This window comes from Pleurodeles waltl, chromosome 10, assembly GCF_031143425.1.
Source record: "Pleurodeles waltl isolate 20211129_DDA chromosome 10, aPleWal1.hap1.20221129, whole genome shotgun sequence".
Taxonomy (NCBI): Eukaryota; Metazoa; Chordata; class Amphibia; order Caudata; family Salamandridae; genus Pleurodeles; species Pleurodeles waltl.
Window position 1 is genome coordinate 252782394 of NC_090449.1, and position 12411 is coordinate 252794804.

The 12411-nt window shown below is 43.9% G+C and overlaps 1 protein-coding gene across 3 annotated transcripts in view; it reads left to right on the top strand.

Annotated features, from left to right (window-relative positions):
* Positions 1 to 12411, top strand: part of XPO6 (exportin 6) — a 621317-nt gene that overhangs the window by 177914 nt on the left and 430992 nt on the right. For all 3 annotated transcript variants that reach the window (XM_069210348.1, XM_069210346.1, XM_069210347.1), the window contains 2 exons: positions 4799 to 5255; positions 8360 to 8486. In XM_069210348.1, coding sequence (XP_069066449.1) covers positions 4799 to 5255; positions 8360 to 8486 — 584 coding nt within the window. The remainder of the gene's footprint in view (positions 1 to 4798; positions 5256 to 8359; positions 8487 to 12411) is intronic.

Below are 12411 nucleotides of genomic sequence, written 5' to 3' on the forward strand. Positions count from 1 at the left end.
ATGCCACGTCTGGCTGAGAACGTTTGGCTTTTCGGGGGATGTCCAGCAATCCTTGATGGACATGCCCTTTGATGGCACACGTCTCTTCGGAGGCAAGGCGGATTCGGCACTTGATCGCTTTAAGGATTCCCTAGCCACGGCCCGGTCCCTAGGCCTCGTGCCCGCACCTAGACCCCAGCAAGTCCGCCTTTTGCCCCTTTTGTGGCTACGGAAGGGGCACCCAACCGCATCCTTTTTCCCCTGGCCACAGACTTGCGCATGCTGTACAGCCTCTGCGTGGCCGTGGGATCCCACGTCCCCAGGGATCAGGGAGCCACGGGTCGCCCAGTCCACCCCCACCCCCTTCTCAGCCTCCAAGCCTTCCTAGTCTGCAAGTACATCAGGAGCCAGTAGGTGGCAGGATATGCGATCACCTGCCCCAATGGCAAGCCATTACCTCGGACAAGTGGGTACTCCAAATTGTCCGAAGGGGCTACTCCCTCCCCTTCGAGTCATCTCCTCCAGCCGTGACACCTTCCTACAGTCAGATATCGGAGGATCATACAGTGCTTCTCCACGAGGAAGTCCAAGCCCTTTTGGCCACAGGAGCTATAGAGAGGGTTCCGTTGCCAGAAGTAGGTCACGGTTGCTATTCCCGCTACTTTTTGTTTCCGAAAAAGGACAAAGGTCTTCGATCTATATCAGATCTTCAGTCCCTCAATCTCTTCCTAAAAAAGGAGAAGTTCAAAATGTTGACATTGGCTCAGGTCCTATCTGCCCTGGATCCTGGGGACTGGATGGTAGTGTTGGGCTTACAAGACGCATACTTCCACATTCCCGTCTTGCCGGCCCACTGGCGTTACCTATGATTCGTGGTAGGTCACGAGCACTTTCAGTTTACTGTGCTCGCCCTTGGCCTTAACAATGCCCCTTGGGTGTTCACGAAGGTGATGGTAGTGGTGGCAGCTCATCTGCGCAGGTTAGGGGTCCCATTCTTCGCCTACCTCGACGATTGCCTGTTGAAGATAAAATCGCCCCAGACAGTCGTCTCCTACCACCAAGCTACGGCAAACCTTTTGCATTCGCTGGGGTTCACTATCAATGTGCTGAAGTCACACCTGACTCCTTCTCAGACGCTCCCTTTCATCGGTGCGAAAGACCTGTAGTGGTGGTTAACGAATCAGGATTGGGTCAAGGGCAAATCCCTCTCCTTTCCCCAACCAGATCTTACGGTCATGACAGATGCGTCACTTCTGGGATGAAGTGACCACGTGACAGGCAGAGATCAGAGGCATCTGGTCTCCAGCGGAAACCGGACTCCATATCAATCATCTGGAGCTCTGAGCGATTCGACTAGCATTGAAAGCATTTCTTTCCTCCCTCAAGGGGAAAACAGTGCAGGTGTAAAGCAGTGCAGGTGTTCATACAACACCACCGCCATGTGGTATTGCAACAAACAAGGCGGAGCGGGGTCATGGACTCTGTCAAGAGGCCCTTCGTCTCAGGGCTTGGCTGGAACATCAGGGCATTTCCCTGGTGGTTCAACACCTGGCAGGCTCCTTGAATGCCAGAGCAGGCGAACTCAGCTGACGATGCATGGCGACCACGAATGGCGTCTCCATCCAGAGGTGGCGTAAGGGCTCTTCCTGCAGTGGGGAGAACCTTGGTTAGGCTTGTTCGCCTCCGTTGAGAACATGCAATGTCAGCTGTTTTGCGCGTTGGAGCTTCCAAGGTGACGCTTTTCATTGTGAGTGGAATTCAGGCCTCCTGTACACCTTCCCGCCAATACCACTTCTGCCCAGAGTTCCGAAGAAGATCAGGCAAGACCGGGCCCAAGTAATACTGGTGGCTCTGGACTGTGCACGCAGAGTCTGGTATCCAGAGCTTTTGAACATGGCCATAGCTCCTCCGATCAGACTGCCTCTTCGGGAGGACCTTCTGTCGCAGCAGCAGGGGAAGGTCCTCCATCCGAACCTGCCAACTCTGCGACTTCTTGCGTGGAGATTGAGCAGTGACAGGTGACGTCTTTCGACTTGCCACCCGAAGTCTGATTGGCAGCCAGGCGTCCCTCAATCAAAACTGTATACGTTTTGTCGTTGGAAGAAATTTGTGGCATGATGCATCAACAAGTCTGTCGATCCTCTATCTGCTCATCTCTCAAGTTCTTCTCTTTATTCTTTCCCTTGCCCGGCAGGGTTCCACCTTGGGCACTCTTAAGTGATACCTTTCTGTTATCTCTGCTTTCTTAAGGTTACCTGATCAGCCTTCCCTGTTTAAATCTCCCATAGTTGGGAGTTTCTTAAAGGCCTCACACATCTCGTTCCTTCTATCCCATTCATCATGCCCCAATGGGATCTCAACCTGGTCTTAACTTACCTTATGTGTACCCCATTTGAACAGCTTCACAACTTTCCTCTAAGGCTCTTAACTATAAAGACTGTCTTTCTAGTATCCATCACTTCTGCCTGCAGAGTTAGTGAACTCCAGGTTCTATTATCTAAGCCACCCTTTCTTGCCATACATCCTGATAAAGCGGTGCTTCGCACGAGAGCTTCTTTTCTACCTAAGGTAGTGACACCCTTCCATGTTGGACAGTCAATCACCTTGCCTACCTTTTATGCACCCCTACATCCCTCTCATGAAGAGGAGACACTACACCGTCTGGACCCAAAAAGAGGGTTGGCGTTCTATCTTGATCGTACCAAAGACAACTTTTTTGTGGGATATGTGGGTGCAAAGAAGGGGAAGGCAGTGCAGAAGAGGACCATTTTAAGATGGGTACTCTTATGCATCAAAATGTGTTACGCTCTGGCTAAAAAGCAACCTCCTGAATGTTTGCAAACTCACTCCACCAGAAATACTGCTGCTTCTACAGCGCTAGCACGGGCGTTCCAGACCTGGATATTTGTCAGGCAGCAACATGGGCATCTCTGCATACTTTTACGAAGCACTACTGCCTGGACAATCAGTTCAGAGGGGATGGCTACTTTGGCAGTTCGGTCCTGCAGGACTTTTTGGTGTGATCTTGGTTCGCAGGCCCACCACCAGGGATGATATTGCTTGGATATCTATTCAAAGGTAAGGAATCTACAACTAGAAGTCTCTATCAGATGTACAAGTTACTTACATTTGGTAACAAAATATCTGGTAGAGACATATTCTAGTTGCAGATTCCTTACCGACCCGCCCACCATCCCCGCACTGCAAACTGATTTCTAGGGACATGAAATTTCCCTTGAGGGCCCTAGTTTTGACGCACCATTCTCAGTGTTCTGCATGGCTCCGCGCTACTGGCGTGGAAAGTCGTGAAAAGAAACTGACGTCCGTGTGCCGGGGTGGCGCCTATATACGACTGTGATGTCATCACAGTGAGCACGACGCCAACGACACCTGCGGAGTCGACAGACGCCACCTGACCGCGTGCAGAGGTACTGCTCGAAGAAAAATTCTCCGGATCCAGGCTGACGCCTGGGGAAATTCAAAGGTAAGGAATCTGCAACTAGAAAATGTCTCTACCAAATATTTTGTTACCTTAGGTAAGTAGCGTGTACGTTAGTGAAAACAAATGGAGATAGTAAAACGGAGGAACGGTAAGAATGCGCAGAAGGTAGAAAGTTTGTGATAAATGGGTTGATATGGCAAGCGGAAGCACTGCTTGTGCGAAACATTTGTTCAGGGTGTTGGATAGGAGAGATCTGGAACCTGTAATCAATTGACAAGTAAAGACACCCTTTGATGAATGCTAGAATAGTATCAGGAGCACAGATGCGGATATAGGGGATAGACTGCTGAGAGGTTTTACTTTTCTAGTTGTAATCTTATTACCTTCATTAGGGGCAAGATTGTAGCTTGGTCAAAAGGTATCCCAATTATAAAATCTGACATCGCCTCAAGTGGAGGAATTTCTTTACTTGCTTATTATTCATAATCCTAAAGTGCACTTTTAAAAGTTTTAGTTGCTGCATTTTTTTGGGTTTAACACAGTGGGGAAAACTAAATCTCAGTGTAATGAATGTCCGCAAAGAATACGCCCTTTTAAGTAACTCTAGGGAATACTACTCTTATCAGTAAACATCTGGCTAATTAACAAAAAAACTCAGTCCTAAAGTTAATACTTTGAGCAGTAATACATTTTCGAAATGGTCGACATTTCTGGAATTTCTGAAACTGAAATGTATGCTAATTGAAACAATAGCCAGAGGAGTAATCTTTTTTGCATAATTTAGAGATGGGGCAGTTTATACACTCTCAAGATTCCCTGACTGACTTTTGTGTCATTCTAAATAGTCAGGTGCTGCTAATTACAACAGTGAAATGTTTCCTTGGATTCGATAAATCTTGAAACATCTTGACATCTAAGTAAGATCTGTGCTTTTTCTAGAAGCTCCCATTTTGAAGGATTCTTACAGGTCACTTAGGTTGAACTGTGGCAGCCAGATCCATCTGCTGTGGGGATGGGTTACACCATGAAGCACCAGAGGCAGGGACAACATAATTATAAATAGGATGGGATGCTCAGAGTTTTGTTTGGTACAAATCAATCCACCATGATGCAAAAAGGTGTGTGGCTGGCATATATACATTCATGTGCGTATTATTTGCTTTCCACAAAGCTCTATTGTTTTTCAGTGAAACCACTGAGACATCAACTATGAAGCCAAACATCTGGTGGTACAGAAAGCAAAACAAGCCATAGATGGTTGTAGATATTAACATACACAGTTATACTTACGTTGAGAAAATATTTATATTGGTTTCACAGTAACCTAATTGTTTTACATAGACTCTGCTGAGCTTATTTTTTGTGTTTTTTTTTTAGGAGAGCTTTTGAATAGCCTGCTGCAGACACCCAGCATAGCCAAATTATTGAATCAGCCAATCCCCATCTTGGATGCTGAGAGTGAGTTTGTCTGCTCACTAGTTCTCGAGTGTCTGGCTCACCTCTTTAGCTGGATCCCACTTTCAGCCAGCATCACCCCTTCCCTGCTCACCACCATTTTCCACTTTGCTCGTTTCGGCTGTGACACCCGTGCCCGCAAGATGGCAACAGCTGTCAATGGCAGTAGCCAGACTTGCCCGTGGCAACAGGAGCGTGGCAAGCTTGGTGTACTGGCAATGTCCTGCATAAATGAACTTATGTCCAAGAACTGTGTGCCCCTTGAATTTGAGGAGTACCTCCTGCGCATGTTTCAGCAGACGTTTTATCTGCTACAGAAGATTACACGGGAAACAAATGCCAACACTGCCAAGAGCAGAATGGAGGAGCTGGATGAGAGGTAAGGTTCACAACAGGGACAAAATACAAGTGTTGACACATCTCACCAGTTTGTACTTGTTTTCTGTGCCCTTTGGTTTCAGAGGTGTAAATAAAATAAAGGCCAGCGAGCAGGTAGGTGGTACGGGTAAGTGTAAGTCAGCTAGTCCTTTACGTTTTGAGTTCCAGGTAGTAAAGTTATTCAATGTAAAGCAGTTCTGTAGGTTTCTGTCTCCACCACCCTTCTCTGCCTTCCCTTGCCCCACCAGTCCTTGCTGTTTGACTACAGGTCTGAGGTGGTGGTGCAGTTGAATAAGGTACATTCCTCAACCATGGCAGAAACCTTCCAGAAGAGGCAACACGAGGTAAAGGAATTGAAACATTCCCTATTCTTATTTATCTTTCTTATTTATATAGCATTTGACTCATTGGGGAAATTGTCCCAGTGCGGATAGGGACATGTTCAGAGGAGGATATTCAGCCTGCAATTTGACACCGTGTGTCTTTTGTCTGCAAAGTGTGTCCTGAAAGGCTGATCATTTGTGATGAAAAGCAGACTTAAGATATTAATTTAATGTACTGGCAGTCCAGCCTTGAAGATCTGGGTGCCACTTCGGAGGAACCAGACGTGTGATGACTACAGAGGGCTGAGACCAATTCCTGGCGAGACTATCCATTTTGGAAAACTATCTGGTGATTGCCAGCTCTGCTCAGGCTGGTCCTGGGACTGGAATAGCTGGGTATATTACAGGTAAGGATTGAGGTGCTTTGGAAGAGCCACATGGATGGTTCAAAGCATGAAAAGGCAGAGCGTTCTGCTGGCTGTGTGTACTTTCTGTACAGGAATTAAAGGAGATGGCGCAGGTTAGATGCGATTTATGTTGGGATCCAGCAATATAAATGGCTGCTGTATTTCTGGAATTGGGAAATGGAAAACAGGTAAGAAGTCGCCCGCAGTCTGGGTCATCCTTTTTTTGTTGCTTAAGTCCAAGTGCGAGGTCCTAGTTTTGAGTTGGATTTTGGTTCCATTGATTAGAATTGAGTCACTTCTGGTAATCAGGTAAAACAACCCTGTACATAATGGGGGGGGTAGGCGGGGGGGGTGTACATGAAAGAAGTTTCTGCTACTGGTGCAGTAATTGATTTTAAAGACCACTGTCTTTGCAGTTAAACAAGACTTTGCATGAACTCAGAACTGCAGTGTGATGGTCCTCTCCAGGTGAGGATTGAGGAGATTTGGCCAAAGTATTTGAGGTGCAAGATAAGACTCGAAAATAATGACACAAAAAGGTAGAATATTGAACAAACAAGGATATAGATGATGGGGGATAGGGTCTTTGGTTGTTCCCCCACATCTGAAATGGACTGCTTGCGTGTGGCCTTGACACCCTGTCTGACTTGCAGCACACCTGCATCTTTGTCATTGGTATGATTGACTACAACCTGCATTTCTCTTTCTTTTATTTCTTTTATCTTTAGGTCTTGGTGTAACATGGCCTTTAGCGTTCTAATACTTGAGTATTGAATGAGTTACTGTAGGCCGTTGGATCATTCCCTGAATAGAGCGGTTATAAAATAAAGTCTCTCAAAGAAGCTTATATTATTTTTCCAACCCTGATGCATGAAAAGAAAGCTCGGCGAAGAAACCATCCATAAAACTGTGGTACAGGAGTCTGTGTAATGTGGTTCCAGCACAAGTCTGGGATCTTTCACTTCTGCCCCAACTAAAGCTGAGTTTCATTTATTGACTATTGAAAACAATTCTCACTCTTCTTGTTCATACTGCTATATCCCTGATTTACTCGGTTGTCATTATTCTTAATTATGGCAATAGCCTCTAAAGCGACCAACCGCACCACTCCTCTTCTCCGATTCTTCTATCATCACCTTCACTACAGAGTGCACTTTATTCTCTCTGACATCATCTCCCTATTGCCATCTGACACCATTCAAACACATGGCACTGTTTAAAGTTTAACCTGGTCTTCAGAGTGGTACACAGCACCCCAGCTGTCTACCACTCCAATCCTTTGCAGATTTGTGTCTTAAAAGAGCACTGCATTACGCTATTATTAAGCATTTCTTTGCCCCCAAACTACGTGGAGACATTATCAAGTTCAGGTGCTTCAAAGCCCCAGCCCCTTCAGCTCGATTACTCAGCATCTAAACCCCCAGAGAGGACCACCTATGACTCCCTTCTTTCTTCAGCCAGTTCTATTTATTAGATTGCATATACGTAATCTGTAAAATGATGTCTGCGCAGTCACACGTCTTTCCCTCCTTTTTACAACCCCTTTTCATGCTGTCATATAGATTGCCATTCTGTGTTACTACTTTGTGCTTATCTTCAAGTATTGCCCCCATGCTTGTCTATGGCATTTAAAAAAAAGTTTTAGTCCAACTAAATGCAAATATTGTCCCAGATTTTCTTGTCCATTTTCATTGTCCTTTGCTTCTTCACAACTACTGATTTGGCTGTAGGGAATGTATCCTGTATTCCATAACTGGAGCCCTGTTACTGCAGAGTTAATGTTGACAGCTAATGTTACCATGAACAAACAACCTTTTCCATAACTGTCCTTTTATGAGCCTTTTGAGGACCTCAGCATTCCCTAACTGGTGAGAATTTAGAATTTCTGCCAAGCAGGGCTACATGGTTTCCCTTCACACACTTCCACCTTAGCTGGCTAGCAGTTGACCTAGCTGTTTTCTAAGTTATAATGTAGTGCAGGCTATGCCATTATAGAAGCCTTTGTTAATTCTATGTTGTTACATATTTGTCCTGCTGAGCAAGTTTAAAGGGTTCCTACTCTGGTTGGATTTTACCATTCTGCTGTTGGGACATTGTTCTTTCTCCTTTATCCTTGGGTGTAATTGAATTCCATTTGCCTTTTGAACAGTGCAAGTTGCTTTTGACTAGTCTGTCTTTTCTGCTATGTTTCAGGTGTTAATGGAAGGAAGGTTTTCCCGTAATGTAGGTAATTGCTGCAGGGGTTTATTTTTTTGACTGACACTGCCTGTGTCCTTTTTTCCTTTAATTGCAAAGGCTTCTCTTGAGTGAGTGATATTTATTATTGTATCTGCCTTTATCCTCTTCTTACACAGTTGTTTTTATTTACTCTCTAGCTACGTCGAGAAGTTTACGGACTTTCTTCGCCTCTTCATCAGTGTCCATTTGCGAAGGATCGAGTCCAATGCACAATTTCCAGTGGTGGAATTTTTGGCACTCCTGTTTAAATATACATTTCATCAGGTACCTTCTCAAAATGCAGCAGTTTCTTGACAGTTGTGTAAATCTGAAAACTGAAAACATTTTCTAATTCTTGTGGGCAATGAAACCTAAAAGCAAATGATCACAAAATTGACAATAAAACACAATTTATAGCTTGTGTCCCATAATGAGTTTTGTTTTTGCTACAATAGCTTTCTGTTGGTGATATCTTCACATACATAACTTGTTGCAAAACCAGCAAATAAAGAGCATCTTTGTTTTTCAGTGCTGAGTGTTTCGTTGATTCACCTGGGATTTCGTTTTTACCTGAAGACAGGGCAGCAACAGTGGCATAAAAACGAAGAAAGCCAGTTTCTGAGCCAATGTGTGACCAGATGCCTTAAATTCACATGGGTTCACTGTCTTGGTCTCTGCAACTGCATACATAAATGGAGAAAAAAATTCTGCTCTCCTTAAGAACAGCTTTGTTTGTTAAAGATACCTTACACTGTGACATGGTTTTAGCAGTTTTTTTGTGCAACTGCAGAAAACAAACGGACAGTTTGAATCAGATAAACATAAGCATGTCTCTTGTGTCCTTTACTTTGCCAGTGAAACAAAAAGCTACATACTTTTCCTCCCACTTGTTCCGGCTGGAATGTACAGTGTGGATGTGATCATGAGGACACCTACTGGATGAGGCCTATTTGATATTGAGAGCATATTGAATTGCACCTTATTTATTTCAAATTACCGGTCATGCTAGACATCATTTTGCAAGGAAAGTATAAGGTACTTTTTTCTACGCCTTTTATCTTAACTGGCTGATACTGCAGTTCACTAATGCATTGTGATGAACCTCCTAACAACCAATGAAGATGAAAGTGGAAAGATCATCAAGAATGTGTATCTTAGGTGCATTCAGATCATTCAGATGTGTAAAACTATTTTCAGTGCATTGGTGCACATGTGGGTTTGTAATCCATATGTTTTGTCTTGTTTGGTTGAGTTCACGCTGACCTTACAGAAGTAATTATGTTGGCAGCAGTCATCTTTACTGCTGTTGTAGTCTCAGTTACTGAAATTCATGGTTAATTGAGGTTTTTAAGGAAAATATCCCATCTAGACAGTTGCTTATCTCATACATAGAATTCCTATTTTGACAAAACCTTTAGGAGTTCTCTTTGAGCTCATATACACATGTAATCTGGTGTTTCTGAAATGGAAATGTACCTTTTTTTGCTGTTAATTCTGCCAAAATCTTTTTGACACTATTTAGTATTTTGAGAGACACACATGTTTATTGAAAAGGTTGTTAGCGTGTCACATTGAACAGTTTATTTCTCATGAGATTTTCTTGACATCTCTATTTTGATCCATGCATAGTTATTACATTCCCTTCTTATTAAGAAATAGGCGGAGAGCAAAGAAAATAGTAACTGAATCTACATTAAAGGATGTTTGCTTTTGATTGGTTGGACAATTAGCAGCATTCAACGGAAAAATAAACTGTATGCTATGTATTATTTTAAAGAGAAGGCTACATGGATAATTTCAGGAAGCCTCAGTATCCTATGGTTAGTTCCGCCCCTCAAGTTTTTTTACGGGTGCGCAAACTCAGAGTTCAGCAAGTAGTTAACAGTCCATTAATGTCAATGCTCAATCAAGTGCTAAACTTTGCTAGAAAGAATGTGCTTCGATCAAGCACTGGTACTCTGTGTGGAGAATAAAGTAAAGAAAAACAAGTCTATATTTTCTATATTGGCACCCACTCTGAGGGACTGTGAGGACGAAGGGAGCAGAGTCTTCCCCCCCCCCCATTCTGGGTTCCCCCTTCTCTTTCTAGCAGGTGCTGTTCAACCACCATACATTCCACAGTGCAGCAGCACACCGGGAGGGTGTTTTTAGATTTCCTTTGGCCATAGGAGAGGGGCATGTTTGGCAGCACACCTGCTGGGCTTCTCCCACATGGTTGCCTGTAATTGACAGTTCTGAGATTTTACAGCCGTTGTTGCCCACACCCAGGCCGACTCAACCACAGGCGTAGCTCCCTAGAAGAACCTTTAACATTTGGACAGTTGCAGCTCTGCACCGATTGGTCCTCGAGTTTGCAGATCAGTTTCCAAGTGGGCCACTCTGGCAAACAACAGATGCAGCCCCACACAGGCTGCTCATGTGTTTGATCTGTTTGACAATCAGCAATTAAAAAGCTGCATCCTCGTAGGGTCTGATTACAGATTCAGATGATGCAGCCCCACACTAGTTGATTGGGAATTTGGCAGGTGTATCAATGCACAGGCCGGTTATCAACAGTCAAACACAGCCCCTGTTGTATTTCAGCAGTTACATCATTGTGAAGTCGCAGTTCCTGCTTGGAACCATTTTGAATATCCAGGCAGGGTCCTATGCCACGCACTTCCTCCTGGATTGATCTACAGTATTCTTTGTTTTTCGTGGTGCTCCACAGCTGCCAGGGTCATGCTGGACGTTGCTTCGTCCTGGACAAAGTGTTCACCTGCAGTGGCTGGCTCATTTTCCCTTTCTTCAGGCAAAAAGGCTTCAAGGTACTTCAGGACAGGTACACAGCTTCTCCAGCGGAGAGAGAAAGAGATCCAGACTTCAGTTGAGATGCCCTCACCTCTGGGAGGCTGGGTTTCAGGCAGAGACCAGCCTTGGTTGCATAGCAGCCGTTACAGTACTCTCTAAAGCACTCCTTTGACAATAGATTACTTGAAACTGAAGCCACAACTGGGGTAGTGGGCCCATCTTTTATAGCCACCTGGCAAACTGGAGAAGTGAATCTTCTGTCGTAGCCTTTAGAACCAGTTTTGCATGGTTCTTCTTTCATGTGTTTTTTTCAGGATGTTCTCCATAATCTTTTTGTAGAGTGATAGATTTCTGCTTCTCCAGCCTGGAGCATGCACAGCAGAGATACAAAGTTGTTGGATTTCTGTAACTGGCTGACCTCCGACAATAAAAGCTGTAAGCCTAAACTCATTCTGCCAACATGCTTTCAAGTGTTTCCTTCCAAAGAAATGCCAAATTTCGCCTGTAAGATTCACACATTTTCTGCCCCGTATTCTTAAGCTGCCCTATTGCTTTCCCACTTCTTCCTTTTTCATTCATATTTGAAGTCAGATCTTCATACAATACGATAACTAACCCAGATATAATAGTTGGATAAAGATACATTTACATTGACTGTTACTGTTAGCCCACAGGATTTTTCCTTTTAACGAGCTGAACCCCAACCAGAAAATCATGTCAGTTGGTGCGTAGGTGTTGGCAGTGTCTGGTGAACGTATCTATGCACTGGACTGTACGCAAAGATCTGATTTAACAGCTTTTGATAAGCTATCTGGTCCCTTCACAAGGTGTCATGGAGACCTGCAAATTAATAATGGTAAATGTTGTAGAGCCTAGGAATACCAGAAACATTATGCTGCTAGAAATTTACTATGGGACAATGAGAAATCCAAGACCTATCATTTGTTTTGAATGTGCACATTGGAGAATTAATATGTCAGCAATAACAAATTCGGATATATTATAAAACACTGAGAAATACAAGCAATTAGATGAGGAATACTGGTGGTTAATATAAGGCTAAAGTGATTATTGCAATGGTTCCCAAAATAATAATGTGATTTATAATAGACAAATGTTTTTAAAGCCCGTAAATCATTTATTGTGTTATATAAAAAGTGTTATTTCCTAATGACCCACTGTCTAATGAATCCTTAATACAGGAGTACTATTCATCTAAACTGAAGCTACTTCTGAAGTAGTTGGTGAAAAGCAAATTAACCTCACATTCCTGATTCCAGGTTATCAATAGATGTGTTCCCTGCTTGTTGAAGGTGTACTTTGTTGTAGTCTGCCAAGGCATACCAAAGAAATGGTTTGGTCTGATGTTGGACACAGGGCTTGATAACCTATCCACTTGGTAACTTTTTCATCACCGTTC